We start from the raw sequence: 18,495 nt of genomic DNA, 5'->3' as shown, positions 1-18,495 counted from the left end.
ATGTACATGTTGACATGTTCATTGTCTTCATAATGACCACGTCCACATTCTCGTGTCAACATTGTGACTGGATAGTATACCGACCCTAGAACAATGGCAGCCATCTCTCTGTGCATGGCCATCATGCCATGTAGAAGGGTACATGAAGGGTGCATTGTGATACACTGGTGTGTCCTGGCAACTGGATCGATACAATTTGACCTCCTTGTCTAAGGCTAAATGGCTCACTGATATGATCATTGTAAGTTTAGGCTACATGAGCACGCTGCAATATGTATTGCACACCACACATTTCCATCATTGAAAGATGCTTTGCTTAATGCATTGCTCCATAATGGTAAAACAATTTAATTTGTCAATATTTTTATTGGCATCTATAGATGATATTTCAGTCTAAATTGGCAGCGAAGGCAATGTGGTACTCCACATCATTATCAATGCAAAGGTAAAGGAAAAAGGGTTTAGAACTGTGAGAGTAATTTATGTTTTACTGAATATTTACACAGTAATTCTACTAAATAGGGTAGACATGGCCTTTTACTGTGTGATTTCAGGGGCACTTCCCTGATTGCTGGTTAGTTGTGATTAATTAAACTAAACATTATGTTATTATGTTAATGTCTAGGTAATATATGCTGTCAAACTGGTAATTACTAATTACTAATGTTACTGATATAGCTCTATGTCACTATATGATTCATCATTGAAACCGTTATATTAACTGCATTCGGCAACCCTATATTTACGGTTATAGGGAAAACCCATGAAATCCTCACTAATTCCATATAACAGAAAAGAAAGGGCAACTCTTTTGTCATATACTACTGAAAATTTATTAAATCAGGGTTTCCCAACTCAGTCCTCAAGGAATCCTAACAGTCTGGGTTTTAAGGATATCCATGCTTGTGCACAGATGGTATAATCTGACTGAGGTACCTGGACCTTTAGGGTGCCTTGAGGTCTGAGTTTGGGAACCACTGTATTAAATGTTAAATTGTGATTGTATCTGGTCAGAAGGTCGACAGTGACCATGTCGGCATAATGTCAACACCACTATGTTGACATGGTTAAAAACTGTTGACAGGCAACAGGATAACATGTTCATAATGCTGACATCGGAACAGTCGACATGAACACCCAGTGCGATATATGAAGGACTGAAATGTCACTTTTATCAGGATATTGTGAATCAAGACATTTGAGTTCACAATAAATTCAATGCTCAAAGACTTAATTTAATAGAAAATAATATATCCTTTGTAGCACATGAGTTACCTCTAAATACATTGTAATCTATGATGTATCTACCCCTAACGGTTCATGTTTTCCAGACCAATAGCTGGTTCACAGGTGTATTCATTAATACATTTAAATTCTGTAGATCCACACGTGGTCTGGAAAACATGAACTGTTAGGGGTCCTGAGGACAGTGGCCCAGATTCAGAGCCTGACGCTCTGAAAGAGCGCTCGCTCTGAATCAGGGCATTTTTTGTTTTTTTTGGAGCAGCCTCCTGGCCGCTCACATAGCTGTGGGTGACCTTGTGGTAGGGTCTCGTGGCCGCTAGCCCGGAAGCTCTCCCACTGACATCACTGGTGATGTCAGTGGGGCCGCCCACAAACGGCAGGCGTTCGCATAGGAACGCCTCCGTTTGTGAAGCCACCCCCACGCCACACCTCCAAAACGGTGCGAGCCCCCTTTTGGTGCGAGACCCGGAACTCCGGCGTGCGCATGCACAGTGGCCTAACATCGACCTGCTCGCGAGCGGGTCTGAATCAGGCCCAGAGTGTGAGAAAGACTACTTTATGTTCATCGATTGGAGACATCAAAGTGATTAAGCAACTTTTGCCATGTGGTCATTATTTTCTGTTCCTGCATTGTTCTTATTTTAGGACCAGTCGTCATGTTATTTATATAAATCTTTAATGAGAATGTCATATGTCTATTTTGCAGTATATGCGTTTTTTTATCCCTATATGAAAACAAGCAGCTTTTTCTGTTCTTCTGTCCTATTCTGCTGGTGTCTCAGAGCGGGCTGGGACTCGCATTTGTTTACTTGTAATAATAACAGTAACATAAGCTCTGGGCTGGTGGTGGGGAGTTAATGAATATGCAAGTACCAATCACTCACATAATCAATATAAGACTGCACACAGCTGAGTGAATGGGAGTGCTCATAAATCGAGGAGCTTGGGATACATATATCTTCATACTGTGAACACTTTGCTTACAGTTAATTGAACATTACTTCCTAATCTTTTACCTTTGTTTCCCATAACCAGAAGTATTTTTAATTATATGTTTCCATCAATGAGTTTTATTCCACTTTGGGACGCTTAATGGTGGCATTGTGTATTTCGGATATGGGACAGGAATAACTAGCTGTGACCAGACAGGAAAATCAAGCAAACTCCAGTGCTGTGTGTGCGGTTACAGTTTACAGCAGTCTATGGGCCTGATTCAGAGCCGTTCGCTATTTGCGGTCGTTCGTTCAAAAACAAGGGGTGGCTATTCAAATGATCCGTTCGCAAATTGTAGTCTGTTCACGCCTCTAAGTCTGAACGAGCGAGCAAAACATACGCTCGTTTATTTGTTAAAAATGCCCCCTGGCCGCTCGCATCCTACGTCATGTCCGCTATTTATTAGATTAATCGAGTACAACGACCAGCGTATGAACTGCTCGCTATTCTTGTGGTTGGTGTTTGCTACCACAAATTTGCGAGCAGTTCTGGCTATAAAATAACCCAGTGACGTGGTCAATGACGCTGCTGTATTAATTATGCACACCCATAATACGCCCGTTTTGACCTTTAAGCACGCCTGCGTTCGGATCTCCACTCCCCATTTTCAAACACCTTCCCCTGTTACCACCCACATACGCCTCATTCTGTCACTCAAAATAGCAGGCACTCGCTATATTGCGTACAAATGATTTTCGGCCGCACTGACTGGTTCGCGCATGCGTACTAAAAACCGTACGCATGCGCAGATGTGCAAACATCGCTCGGAACGAGCGTACTGCCGCTAACGAGCGGCTCTGAATGAGGGCCTATGTTTTTGTAAATCGTCTTATTTGTTATTTAGTGTTGTTTGACATAAACTGCTGTCACTAAAGTAACCAATGGCCTACTGTTAGCCCGGATAAAGGGTCACTTCTCCATTCTCATACTTCATTGCTAACACGGTTGTTTACCCTCTACTCCTTGGCACTCTGTACTCCTTGGCCTTCATAGCACTGTGCAGTCCTGGATTGCCTCCTATATCTTTGATCACTCCTTCAGTGTCTGTACGTCTGACTCTTTCCTCCTCCTCCTCCTGCTCTCACTGTCAGGGCAGCTCAACCCTCTGCTGTTCTCTATTTACATCTCCTCTCTTGGTGAAGCCCTACACCCCTATGATCTCCACCACCAGCACTACCTAGATGACACCCAAATTTAGCTCTCCTCTCCTGACCTATCTAGCTCTTTCTAATCATGAGGTCTAATTGCTTCTCCCCAATTTCCACATGAATGCCCAATACTACACTAACTTACTATATCTAAATGTGAGCCCATTATATTTCCCCTTCCAATAACACTCTTCCTCCCACAGTACCCTCATGGATGACAACATCTTGCTCTCAACCATTCTTGAAGCCTACTCACTCAATGTCATCATTGACTCCTCCCTCATGCTTCGCCGCACACGTTCAGTCCCTCTCACGGTCAATCTTCACAACATAGCCAAAATTCAACCCTTCCTCAGGTGGTATAGCTAGCCTAACCCAGGAGTTCCCTAATAACCAGTGATGATATACTTTACATGAGTCTTAAGCCACCTACACACTGGTGGATATTTATATATGAACGATAACGACATCCTTGATCGATCTATCGATTAAATCATCCAGTGTGTATGCACTAAGCAATGAACGATGTGCGCTCCCGCGGGTCATTAAAGATATCCCCAGTCGTTTGTACATTCAGCTCAATCTGGGGATATCATTAGCGATGCCATACTGCCGAAGTAGTAAGGCCGTGCTCCCCCCCCCCCCCCCGCCGTCGTTCATCATTGCCAGCATTGGCAAGTGTGCATGCACTTACCGATGCTGGCACCGCCGCTGCCGATATCGTTGAATACACACATCGTCTAGTGTGTATGCGCCTTTAGTAAATTAATGACTGCAAGTGGTAAAGACTCCTGAACTGATTAACTATATGTTTGGGTATTTGGGAGGAAATAATATCCTCTGTAAATTGCATTATGTACATTAGACCCTTTTAGGAGTAGTCTCTATGTTTTATGCATAATATTAAAAGACAACATAAGAACAACATATGCATTTTATATCTGACTCACTCAACAGATGATGCATTAGGTGCAGACATAGGGCTGACCTCCTTGGCTTTTTGAAGGGCGTGTTTCTGGTTAAATGCCTCCTCTTCTTCTTGTTCATCCTTTAGAGAATCAAGTAATAAGATATCAGCTGAGCATCAAAACTCATGATCTTCAAATGCATTTGTCCCCAGAATTCTTACTTCTTTCCCAGCGTACAACTCCAAGCTTGATATATCACAATTTAATTTCTAATTATAGATAGGAACAGAATATTCATAGCAGACTAGCAACACTCACTACTCAATCTGTCACTCTCAACACCACAACGTCTTCAGTACGGCTATTAGCCTTATAGAGAAACACTACGTGCAGGTTTCATTGTCACCACTCTGAGCTGTTCTGTTTTCCAGTTACCCATAAAGAGCAGGGACCCTGCCAGCTGATCTGTGCTCTCACCTTGGTCAGCTCCTGTGCGTTGGCCAGATTGTCCACAGCAATGGCAAGAAATACATTTAGGAGTGTATCTGCAAAGGTTAAGGGTAAATCATTTTCTGACAAACAGATTAAGCAACACATGACACTTTTTGATTAGGCAATTTTATGAAACTGAATGTAGTAAAGTATAGCAGACATTTGGCCAAAGGATCTAAATGGTAATATTAATAGTGACAGCTGGCTGATGAGCAGTCCCGGAATTTAAGAAAAAAAAAAAACTGCTTTTGAAAGATTCTACGTGACTTGCTCTTTAATTTTAGGTTCTATGGGACATACTGTATCTAGTCTTTACTGTTTCATGGCCATCAATGTATCATTTCCTGAATTCCTGACCATAATGATGTTGCATTTGTGATGCTGCATAGTCTGGTCTCACTGAAGATCAAGGTTCTTTACAGAAAAATACAGAGGGCATCTTACCCACAATTAAAAATATTATTGTATTATCGGTAAAAATTGGACTTTTAGATACTGTATACTTTACATATTTACACACCATCTCGCGCTCTCACAAAGGTGAAATTATCCTTTAACAAAGCTTTAGTGACTAGGCAGTGTATGCCAGACCATTGCTTTTTTACAGAGAATTAGGTTTCATATATTGCGCGGGATGCAGCAAAGCCAGAAATGCAGTCAAATCCCCAAATCTGCAGTTTTCGGGGGTTTGACCGCATTCTTCATATACACCAAGCCTAAGACTGCCATACATTCAGGGGCTTGGATGCGGTGGGTAACGCCATCTTCAGATTAATCTTTTATAGGGTAACGCCATCTTCAGATTCATCTTCTATAGGGTAATGCCATCTTCAGGTTCATCTTCTATAGCAGGGGTTCCCAACCATGGTCCTCAAGGCACACTAACAGTCCAGGTTTTAAGGGTAGCCATACTTGAGTACAAGCAACTTAGGGCCTGATTCAGAGCCGCTCGTAAGCGGCCGCTCGTTCGTTCCGAGCGATGTTTGCACAACTGCGCATGCGTACGGATCGTAATACACATGCGCGAACCAGTCAGTGCAGCCGAAAATCGTTTGTTCGCTAAATAGCGAATGCCTGCTATTTTGAGTGACAGGAGGAGGCGTATGTGGGTGGTAACAGGGGAAGGTGCTTGAAAACGGGGAGTGGAGATCCGAACGCAGGCGTGCTCAAAGGTCAAAATGGGCGTTTTATGGGTGTGCATAATTAATACAGCAGCGTCACTGACCACGTCACTGGGTTATTTTATAGTCAGAACTGCTCGCATGATTGCGGTAGGAAAAACCAACCACAAGAATAGCGAGCAGTTCATACGCTGGTCGATGTACTCGATTAATCTAATAAATAGCGGACATGACGTAGGATGCGAGCGGCCAGAGGGCGTAGTTTCCCAAAAAACGACCGCAAGTTTTGTTCGCTCGTTCAGACCTAGAGGCGTGAACAGACCGCAAAGAGCGAACAGTTCATTTCAATAGCCACCCCTTTTTTCTGAACGAGCGAGCGCAAATAGCGTCCGGCTCTGAATCAGGCCCTTAATTAGTACCTCAGTTATTTTGATTAAACCATCTGTGCTTTAGCATGGATATAACCAAAACCAGGACTGTTAGTGTGACCGAGGTTGGGAATCACTGTTCTATAGGGTAATGCCATCTTCAGCTTAATCATCTATAGGATAACGCCATCTTCAGATTCATCTTCTATAGCGTAACGCCATCTTCAGATTCATCTTCTATAGCATAACGCCATCTTCAGATTCATCTTCTATAGGGTAGTGCCATCTTCAGATTAATCATCTATAGGGTAACACCATCTTCAGCTTCATCTTCTTTAGGGTAACGCCATCTTCAGCTTCATCTTCTTTAGGGTAACGCCATCTTCAGATTCATCTTCGATAGGGTAACGCCATCTTCAGATTCATCTTCGATAGGGTCCCCTATAGAAGCCTATGGACTTCTAATCGCAAAGAGATGTGAGAGGGATCCAATCGGATCCCTCCCAGCACACCCTGCAGCGTGCCCGGCCTTCTGCGCATGCTGTCCTTTGTGATTTTCTTCATGTATACCGGTGTAATTAATGCCACCATGCATGTCCTGATGGCAGCACCATCTATGTGCTTACACTGTGCATCGCATGGGGTTTCAGAATGTTTTACGCATACACAGTTGCAAATAATCGCTCAACTACCTGAATATTGCCAATGATTGCACCTCTGAATCAGGCCCTATAGGAGCCGAGCATCAGCATGCAGGATTTATACAGTGCAAACAATAGGTTAACATATGACTAACATAGTTTGGAAAAGAAAAACAAAGACACTCGTGATTTTTATATAGAATTTTTTTTTGTTTCACACAATTATCTGTTAACACCTTTGCTGAATATGTGAAGAGCTTTGGAAAATGTGTTTGAAAATGGTTTATTGCTAGTGATAATTAGAGGGAGCCACTAAAGAATAAAATCTGTGTAATGAATATGCATATGTGCTCATTTATATATCTAGGATATAAAACAAATAGACACAAATATTTAATTACTTATCTTCTGCAAGGCAAAGTTTGTGCATCCTATTAAATGGCCACTAAACATCAAAATAATATGAAATTGTAGATTAGAAAAAGCTGAGTGTAAGGGTGGGTACACACTAGAACGGCCGGCACTGTTGTGGATGGTCCAGACGTTTACCTTTTGCCCCAGACCATGCAAGATTGCTGGTACACACTGGGAAGATTTAATGAATGATGAAACAATCACTTGTTCCGTCCTTCATTAAACTACACAGCCCCGCATGCGATATCGTGTGTTTGGCCGTCCAGCACGGCTCGTGGGAGCGCACAATCAGGCATACACACTGCATGATATGCCCAATTTGTTGTTCCGATTTGCCCAAATCGGGCAAAACGGGACGATATCGTGCAAGTGTGTACCCACACTAAGGATTGGGTCCAAGATTTGTGATCTAGGCTCACGTGCTGTCACTAAGTCACTGGTTTTCATTCTAGGTACATTGTATGCCTGATTGTGCTCTCCCACCAGCCGTGATGTATGTGTGTCTGGGAGACATCAGAATACATGGGTTGGCTAGTACCATATGCTCACAACCAAGTCACACACTACTGAGGACTAGGTCTTGCCCATTATGCTGTAGGTGATTTTCTGTATATCTGTTTACGACTTATGGATTGTATCACTGTGTTTTAATTATTGCACCAGATACTGACCTCCATTGTTGCTGCCTGCCCTAAAGGGACTTTTAAAACATTCTGCAATATGGTACTTTCATACTTAATTTATCTGATTTATAGCCGACCTTGTCTGACTCTCATCTTGCCCTTCTAATCATCATTGGAACCAATATTTACCACCTGGCCTTATTTACTGACGGCTATTCTCAGTCATGTTAACTTGTTGCCTTTGCCCATAATAATAAATACATTTGACTTGTTTAAAATAAAGTGTCTACTATAGGTGAAGAACTTACTAGCCTCAATATTTATATTTATTACAGGATTCACAGGCCATTTATTATGCTATGAAACTGGTGCATAGCCCTGATCTCTGGATCTTTTTTCCTCTGATTGTCCATGAGCTCTGGACCATCTACTCAGTTGCAGAGATCAAGTTATAGTATGGGGAATCCTACTGTTAATACTGTGCAATGTTCTTCGGGACAAGGAAAAACTTTTAAATCATTTGGAGGCAATACACTTCATGCTCTTGCCACATTTCTCAGCCACAGAAGCACAGTGTCCAAACTGCTAATCTTGCTTCAGGGGAAACCTAAAACCTACACATTTAGCTGGGATACTTAAGAATTAGTACGATAACAGGACACATCTGCACCCTACACCACACCCTGGGCCATAGCACACATGACGTCATGAAGAAGTGGCAAAGATCTAGAAGATGGGGACTTACTTGGCACCTCTACATGCAGCTGAAGGCTCATCGTCGCACCCCACATACTGGAGATAGCGGGTGTCCCTTCTGCCATGCTCCCTGCGCACTGGCACCAGCCAGCTGTACTGTATCACCCTTGGCACAGCTTTAATAGGATACTACAAGCTACCTCCAAAAGAGTAATGCTGTAAAGAAGTGAGAGATTGCCAGTGTCTCTAGGCTTATACATGCTTTGCTGAGAAATAGGGCATTACGTTCCCACCTGGTGGATTCAAGGAAAGTCATCTAGAAGACCAGGTACACACTACTCTGATGAACTCCAGAAAGATAACAGATTTCCATTAGTCTGGGGAAAGGAGTTAATGTGTGTCTGCAATTGTAGATTCCTGCACAGCGCTGAGTCATTTTTTAGCTTACAGCTTGTAGATACCCGTCAGAGAGCTTCCTAAAGCTGGGCAATTCTGCCGCCATCAGAAGCATATGCAATAAGATTTCTCCAGGTGTAACATTAACACCACACTACTGATAATTTACATACAAAATCCATTGCTAATCACATTAACTGTTAAATATAAGAGGAGCCAGAGAGAACACTAATATACACTGATTACTGTCAGTACTGATGTGCAGATTTATTGTAGACTAGCTGAAGTACCTGGCGTTGCCTGGGTTTAAATCTTCAAGTTATTAAGTTTTATTATGTGATGTCTAAGTCCATCCAGTGGAAGGCCCAGACCAGGCTCCCTGGGTCAAAGTTCTACTAGGCGCACTCCACCGTGTGGTCCGACCAGGACCCCAACCATTCCATTAGGCATCGCAGACCAATTGCCACCCCTCTGTGCAGTTTTCATCTAAATCCATCAAGTGGAAGGCCCAGAACAGGCTCCACGGGTCAAAGTTCAGCCCGTCGCACTCTGCCCTGACCCTAACCCCCCTAAAACTTGACTAGGATCCAACTGGACCACCTCGCATTGGTTTCATCCCAGGCAGTGCAGGGGTGTCCAAGTATATAACCGGACAAACAAACAAACCAATGAATTTTATAAATAAAATTTGTCGCTCTGTATCTTTATCGCATTGTCGCTATGTGGTCTAATAGATTACTTTTTCAATACTAAATAACTATGTAAGATTTGGTACCATTATATTGAGAGCTGTGGAAGATATTTGTATAGAATATATAAAAAAATGGTTTAAAAAAACAAACAAACACCAACATGTTCCTATGGTAAAGGAACTGGACAAGTGTGTGGTTCATCCTTATAAACTGTAGGAAAAGCTAGCCCCAAGATGGTCAGTGTAGGATGATGAGTCTATGGAGAGTAACCCCACCCCTCTGATCTCCCTGAAGCTACCAGCCTTGCACTGAAAAATGCTAGGACCCTCCCTTTTGCTAATGCTCTGAGTATAAGGATAATTTACAAGACTGGGACCTTTTGAATTGGCAATTCCAATGATGGACAAGTGCCTTTTACACATATGGACAGTCTTTCCCCAGCCCGGTATCCCCTGTATATAAAAAATAATTAACCACAGAAATATTAGGATACAGTTGCCAAACAGGGTAAGAACGATGAAGTAAATGGAAGACCACATTCCGGAACGGACGCCTCCCTGTGATCGGATTCCATTGTACATCACCTCATTCCAGTCCTCGCCAGTGAGAATCTGAGTAAGAGATATGACACAAAATCGCTGAAACATATATGACTGGGTGACAACATCATAAAACCAATGGCTACGAAAAGACAGAACAGTCACAGAACCTAGAGCAACGTGCCAGAGTCCTGCACAGAACATCTTTATATTATCTAGATGTTCCCAGGTTCAAATACAGTTATGAATCATGCACACTGGGGAAAGACTTACCTGAAAGACTGTCATAATGGCTGCAGGGAATGTATCAAAATTTGCAGAAGGGGTGCCATCATTAAAATTAAATCTGCAAAAAATATGACAAAAGAATTATGTTACAAGTGCAGCCTAGACAATCAACACATTATTCTAGCAGTGTCTTGTGTAACGGGGTAAATTGTGGCCAGACATAGTTTTGCATGCATTCTTTATAACCCAAGATGTGACTCTAGAGCGCTCTAAGTTGCCTCCCCCTCTACCTCTAGGTCTGGGAATCTGTACCTTAGACGGATGTGCGCTGACGTCACATTCAAGGGTGGGTTAAGTGAGGAGGGGGACCGATGGCAGTCTCCGCACGGGTCCCCTCCTCTCTACGGCATTGTGCAAGATTTTATTGCACATGCGCGAGTCTCTGGGAACATGGCGTCAACACCATGTTCCCGGTGACTTCTCTACAGCGCATGAGCAAATCTCTGGGGAAATGGCCACCGTGTCATTTTCCTGGTGATTTTTGCTGCACCCAGTATAGATACACCAATGGTCACCACATGACCTCCAAACCAAATGCTATACCACCACTGCTGGACATTATAGCCATATAAAGCAACTACCACTGTCACCACTGGTTAGACTGGATAACCATTAAACTTGTATGTATACTATAACCTCCTGGCTACATCTGTATATGCCTGCTGTATACATTTATTATATGCCTGCATTAAACTGGGGTAATCCTGCAAATCTTTTCTGCCCTTTGATAGACCAATAAGCCTGGTTGAGTTATCTGCCGTGTGGACTGACCTCCATCGCACACCATTGACTCCTATCAACACCATAGGTTCTGCCAATAAGTTTTACTAAGACCATATTAAAATGCATTTATTGAAGTCATCTTGTGGTCTGTACTAAAACTAAGGAGAATGTAATCTATTAATTCACTAGGGATCATTGACCATTTGTGTGCTGCATTCTGATGACTCAGTCATGTCCCTGCTTCCTGATTCTCACAAAGAGAATCAGTTCTGCCCACATAATAGTTGCCTTAGTTGTTGGCTAGGTTATGTCTCAGAGACTCTTAGGGCGGAAGTATCACAGTGTGGTTTTAAGACACACATGGCCTGCAGTTTCAGCCTCAAACTGCAACCTTAAACCGCATGAGATGATGTGTGGCAGTTTGAAAACCCCCTATATTGCATGCGATTTAGGCAAAACCATGTGCCAATTAGGTAAGTCTGCGGGGAAAAACTGGAGGTTAACAGCACTGGGATGATCAGTGGGTACCAGAGTAATGGTAAAATACAGTATATGCTGTGGTGGCATCACAAGTTTTAACCAAGTTTCATTACCAAATAAATAGTTGTGTCCCATTTCTTTAACAAATAAATAATTGTGTTTCTTTGTTTTTTTTTAAATAATTCAACAGCCTTTAATGAATAATTTATTAATGTACGTGTCCTCATTAGTTGGTTTAATATCTTTGTCCCCTACCATTTTCTGTAGTACAGTGGCAATAGTAAATACTTACCTATAATTTTAGTGTTTTCATCCTAAGTAATACATAAGGAAAAAAACATACAAAAGGAACAAGGCAAGCTCCGGAGCATTGAAGAATAAGTAAATTCAGGTAAGCCCACCTACTTTATAGGTGGGCAACTGATCAGAAGGGGTCTATCTATTATGCAAAACCACACTGATAAATTTCCCCCTAATGTCCTTGTAGATACAGTCGTTCACTCTGGCATAGATATAAAATACAATACACACTATTAAAAGGTATAGAAGTTCTGTCTCCCAGCTATGTGTACATAAATTGGATTAAAGCCAGGAAATATATATTTGTTTATCGTGTCAAACATGAAATAATCATGAGGTCGGAAAACCGCCAAGTGGAAGCTTTGTATATTATGAATACACGAGCTTTAAGATAAATTTATACTGTATGTTCAGTGATCTTATTGTTATTCCATTAAACACACTGCAATATATAATCAATGGCTTTTATTTCTCTTGTGTGTAAAACTGCTATTTTTCCTGTCTTCTCAAATTAAGGCACTTTATCACCCCCTTTGTGGCGTAAGCAGTGTTTACAGTATTCTAACACTAACTGCAAAGGGCTCGATCAATATTACAGTTATTCTTCAGCTTAATTAGTGCTGGTCTCTATCAGCATGTCATGGTGATCCAGATAAAGGCCCACTGGGACGGTTACTGCAGCACTTGATCATGTTGTTTTGCTGCCTAATACATGAGCTCTCTTAACCCTTTTAGAAGCCTGGTGCTAGTGTATCTCTAGTACACATTAACATCAATCAGTTTTCATCTTACTGAACATAGGGCCTGATTCAGAGCCGCTCGTAAGCGGCCGCTCGTTCGCTCCGAGCGATGTTCGCACATCTGCGCATGCATATGGGTCGTAATGCGCATGCGCCAACCAGTCATTGCGGTCGGAAATCGAGCGCTCGCAAAATAGCGAGTGCCTGCTAATTTGAGTGACAGGATGAGGCGTTTGTGGGTGGTACCAGGGGAAGGTGCTTGAAAACGGGGAGTGGTGATCCAAACGCAGGCGTGCCAAAAGGTCAAAACGGACGTTTTAAGGGTGTGCATAATTAACAAAGCAGCGTCATCGACCACGTCACTTGGTTGTTTCTTAGCCTGAACTGTTCGCATGATTGCGGTAGGAAAATCCTACCACAAGCACTGCGAGCAGTTCAGATGCCTTTCGATGTACTCGATTAATCAAATAAATAGCGGAGATGACGTAGGATGCGAGCGGCCAGGGGGCGTCTTTACAAAATAGCGAGCGCATGTTTCGTTCGCTCGCTCAGACATAGAGGCGTCAACAGACCGCAAAGAGCGAGCGCTCAATTTAAATAGCCGGCCCCTTTTTCTGAACGAGCGAACACAAATAGCGTCCGGCTCTGAATCAGGCCCATAGTTGGTTGTGCAACTATTTCACTCGCTATGTGGCCTCTTGAAATTACAGATGGACTAGTGCTTAGTGTGCACTTTGGCAAAAATGTATACATTTCTTATTAAGTTGAAGACAAACCTGGGTTACTGCACGTTAAGGTTTGGCTAGGTCACAAGTTTTTGGGTTACTTACCTGGGGTCCAGTGTTCACTAGATTTGGTGGGTACTCCGAATTTCTGCGTGTGCCCAACATGCTGCTTGTCTGGATAAAGACCGGATTGGAAGGAGTAAAGAGTGGAGGACAGACATCACCCCACAACAGCTACATAGTGCCTGTGCGGGTCTGCAGGAGCCGAGGGAGTTGCAACAAACAAATGTGCAAGAACCCACAGCCTACTGGATGCCAGATGCCAAGTAAGTCAACTTTGGGAATGGGGTATCATTTATTAAGCTTTATATACACCATATTATTTACAGCCATACTAATCAGAGATCTATCACAAGATTCCACACTTAGGCGCAGATTCCATTAAGTGTGGTTGGGTTCTGGCAGTTAAGTAGTGTAACCAAGAGTGATTTCTGCTCGCAGCCTACAGTATGTTGGGGTGAGCAGATATCAGCTACTGTAAATGCACAGCGCAAGCTGTAGTCATTCATTGAATCTCCCCGAGGCCCATTTAGAGTTAGACATAACTCGTATTTTTTTTGCAGAAAATACATGTTTCTAATCTATAAAGTGCTTGCACAGCACACCAAAGATGTGTACTCATATACGTCCGCAATGCAGGTTTGGTCACAAGTTACCCATATGACGCCTTACAACTGGAGAGACGGAGCAGTGAAGGGAGGAGGAGGCAAGGATAGGGCGATTGCTGTTATGTAATGTGAGGTAGGCCTGGGAGCAAAAGCATATACACCTGTAAATCTGTCCCGGGTGCTAGAGGGCTACGTAACAAGGCACACTGATGACGATAAATCTCGATGTCTGTCACTAGACCTACGCCGGAAGCCTGACACCCAGCTTACCGATCGAAGGTAAGCCAGGTGCTCCCGGGGGTGACTTAGGGTTAGGCACCCCCCCCCCCGGGAGGTTAGGGTTAGGCAACCACGGGGGGAGGTTAGGGTTAGGCAACCCCCCGGGAGACGTAGGGTTAGGCTGCAGGGAAGGGGGGTTAGGTTTAGACACTTAGAGGGGGGGTTAGGGTTAGGCACTTGGGGGGGAGGTTAGGGTTAGGCACACATAAGGGAGGGTTAGTGGGGGAGGTTAGGTTAGTAAATTGAAATAATACTCATCTGTCGTGATCTTCACTGCCGGCCTTCCGCTGTCGTTATTTGAACCGCTGGCCATGCAGCCGGTGGTAAATCATACTGATTCCGTTATATTTATTTGTTTTATTTATGTGTTACATAGTACTGTAAATTCATCTTTGCCATTTAATAATAGCACTGTTGCATCTCTACGCTATTATAATCCACACTTGTTTTTCCTGATGTAACCTTTCTGCATTATGGGGGAGATTTAGCAAAGCTTGGTGAAAGATAAAGTGAAGAGAAATAACATACCAATCAGCTCCTGTCATTTTACAGGTTGTGTGGGGGACTATTATCATGTATTATAGTGGCACAGATCGTGCCGCTATAGCTTCCTGCTTCGCCTCTTTACCGAGAAAGTGCCCCTGTCATTTAACATCCAACCACATATTAATACATGGGTGAGAAGCGGTATCAGCGTACATAACATGCACTGATACCACTAAACCCATTAACGTCCCTTCATATATCTCCCCCTTTGTTTGAAAAATTACCGTTAGGAGCCGATTGGTTGGTACTTTATCTGTCTCCAAGGCTTGATACATCTCCAACTATGTTACTGTTGTGGAGCGGAATGCATCTTCAGATATACCCATATGAGCAAGTTTATCTAGCCCCTCTCTGAGCACCTGTCACAGTAGTATCCCATGACATCGATGATCAAGCACCCGCCGTCGGGTACCGATGTAAGATGTGCACAGCCCAAGGAATTGGCGAGCACGATTACACTTTCTTTGGATTATTATCACATACACAGTGTCCACTATTGTGTTTTATCTTTCTTCTTGGTACATACTTTAACACCGGATTTAACACAATTGGATAGAGACATTTATTTGAAAATGTTGGAAGAGCGCCGGAACCACCCCCTTTACCAGAGCCATATCTACCAACCATGTCAAGAGCCTTTTTATTACATGGCTTATTTTTTAACTAATAGTCTTGCAAACCCCATTGTCCCTGAATAGGGCAGAAAAAAATCAAAGAACCTCATGTAACCTTAGTGCCCTAAGATATTTGCATTTGGATAAACTTAGTTAAAGATATAAAATACATGTAAAATAACACATGCCCAAAATAAAAAGTACTCTGTGTATTGTTTAACAGGAACAAAAAACGCAAGTTGTCCACTCTATCTTTAGTGGTGATCTGCTGTGTGGAGTTGAGGCACCCAGGCCTCTGACACTATGTGCTGAATAGTGTTACCTGCTTCTGTATTGTAAAGATGAACGGTAACAATCCACAGTACCTGCCACCATAAAGCTGCATTCCCAATAGCGCAAATACAACGATAAAGAGGAAGAGGAGGAAGAGCAAGCTGATAATGGACTTCATAGAATTCATCAGAGACACCACCAGATTTCTTAGCGAGGCCCAGTACCTGAAAAAACACACAGCATGCTGACAAATGCAATAATACACCTTTAATGGAATGAATGGGAAGAACTTGAGGAAACATGCAGGTGTTATGGGACTAAATCACAGAAGACACCATTTGCACTTACTTGGTTACTTTAAAAATTCTTAAAAGTCGCAGAGCTCTTAACACACTGATACCAAAGGATGTCCCAGGTCTAAATATGGCCCAGATTACTTCAAATATACTTCCTATTGTCACCTGAAGAAGAGGATTGCTTTGAAGCACATGGTCATACATGAACGTTACCTGTTGCCTATAAATAGTGGAGACAGCCATTTTGTGGCATAAACCGATATTACTGACTGTGGGGTAAATGTAATAGCCTGCACAATGCAGGCATCGGCGAGTTCCGTGTGAGACTGCCCAATGTATTCCAGTAGCAGTCAATTAAAAGGCAAAACCAGGTTGCTTTTGCCTGTTAAATGACTGCTACTTTAAAACATCGGGCAGTCTGGCAAGGAACTCGTCGAAGCCTGTGGTCCGCAAGCATTACATTTACCCCTATAGCTGATCAACTCGATATGGTCTTCAATGAGGGATGAGGCAATTTATTTGGCACAAAGGGCCTGATTTAGAGCTGCACGAAAAACTGATGTTCACGTGGATGAGCAAGTATTTGCAATTGTCCATGTGCAAAAGTTTCTGAAAATCCCTACAACACATGTGTTACATGGCGTGTACACACAAAGGTGCTGCTGTTATCCATTCAGACAGGATCAGAAATGTGGAGGAAAAGTGATGGTCATTCCTGGGTAAATACTCTGACCCTTCTAACCTCTTAGGATGCTGTGTCTCCTCATCAGACCATTTATCATAAAAGGAACCCCAAAATTAAATATTCTCAGAATCTATTATATAGATTTCCTTCTAGATATTGGGGGTGCTGCCACAGATAAGTAAGGTATATGGTCTATGGAGAGAAGAAGAATCTGCATATGGCGCACTTCATATAATTAGACTATAACCTTTATTAATCTGCATATAAAAAATTGGATTTATATATTTCGCTAGTTTTATATACAAGAAAAGACAATTAGAAAATAGTGATTAAAGTAATGAAATGTATAATAAAATAACTATGTGCCTGTTAATTATCCTCACAATTTCTGTGGCTATTATCTAGGGACTGTGCTAATCATCAGTTTCTTTTAACTGTGTACACTTCCTCAGTATACCTAAGTGCTAGTCTTATATTGTTACAGGAGCATCAGTCAGTGTTTGTTATAAATATGGCTACTTTGTAATAGTGTATGCAGCAATATATTTCAGCTTGTTCACAGTCAAATCTCTAGCTCTATTTTCATGGGACAGTGCCCAAACCCGCTCGCTGTGAGTGATTTTCGCCCATCTGCGCATGCGTATAATTCGCAGTGCGCGTGCGCAAGCCATTTGTTGCGATCTGATTTTGGTAGCTCGTAAGCCACTATCAGGTCGCTGCTTTGAGTGACAGATTGTGCCGTTTGTGGGTGGTAACGGGAAGGTGCATGTGAACGGGGGAGTGGTGTTGCGAATGCAGGCATGTCTGCCCGCCAAAACGCTGTTTAAAGGGCGTGCATAACTAGCAAAGTACCGTCATTGTACATGTCACCTGCATGTATTTCAGCCCGTACTGATCGCAGTGCTTGCGGCAGGGAAAGGCAACCCCAAGGGCTGCGAGCAGCTCTGATGGCTCATGATGGTCCCGATTAATCATTCAATTCCTGGAGATGACGTGTGTTTTGCGAATGGCAAGGGGGCGTCTTCAGACACTTGCGAGCACACTTGCCATAGCTCGCTAACACACAGTGGGTGTCCTTACGCAACGCAGTGTGAGCGCTTAATTTACATATCCGGACCCTTTTTGCCAGCAAGCGATCGCAACTTGCGAGCGGGTTTGAATCAGGTCCAGTGTATGTATCATTAGTCCTAATGTTCAAATGAATCCCTTTCTTCAAAAAATATTAATAATAATTTGCTTGTAAATTGTATCCAGTGTCATTAATAAATCAAAATTTGTTATTAGGATCTCCAAAATTGCAAATTTCTATAATGTGTGACATACAGGTTTAATCATTTTGCATATCTTATATATACTGAGGTTTTAGATGTATACCTATCCCCAATGGTTGAGATTATCCCTATTTTTTATTATAGCACACTGCTGAGAATTGATCAGTTTTCAATAACAGTATAACCACGCAAATTGCCGTGATTAAATTAGGGAACTCTCAAAACCTAATGTAACGGATATACAGATTAATAAAGGTTATATTTTAATTATATGAAGTGCGCCGTATGCAGATTCTTCTTCTCTACATAGACCATATTCCTAGACGGACAT

General features: G+C 42.5%; 1 protein-coding gene across 3 annotated transcripts in view; it reads right to left on the bottom strand.

Moving 5' to 3' along the window:
• The window catches only part of CACNA1E (calcium voltage-gated channel subunit alpha1 E), an 851,696-nt gene that overhangs the window by 81,736 nt on the left and 751,465 nt on the right, over positions 1 to 18,495 (bottom strand). For all 3 annotated transcript variants that reach the window (XM_088447158.1, XM_088447156.1, XM_088447157.1), the window contains 6 exons: positions 16,261 to 16,373; positions 16,005 to 16,136; positions 10,550 to 10,622; positions 10,231 to 10,348; positions 4,772 to 4,839; positions 4,337 to 4,434 (listed from right to left, as the gene is read on the bottom strand). In XM_088447158.1, the coding sequence (XP_088303284.1) occupies positions 4,337 to 4,434; positions 4,772 to 4,839; positions 10,231 to 10,348; positions 10,550 to 10,622; positions 16,005 to 16,136; positions 16,261 to 16,373 (602 nt within the window). The remainder of the gene's footprint in view (positions 1 to 4,336; positions 4,435 to 4,771; positions 4,840 to 10,230; positions 10,349 to 10,549; positions 10,623 to 16,004; positions 16,137 to 16,260; positions 16,374 to 18,495) is intronic.

The sequence above is a fragment of the Taudactylus pleione genome, unplaced genomic scaffold (genome assembly GCF_031769625.1).
Source record: "Taudactylus pleione unplaced genomic scaffold, aTauple2 ptg000421l, whole genome shotgun sequence".
Taxonomy (NCBI): Eukaryota; Metazoa; Chordata; class Amphibia; order Anura; family Myobatrachidae; genus Taudactylus; species Taudactylus pleione.
This window is presented reverse-complemented; position numbering and strand designations above follow the sequence as displayed.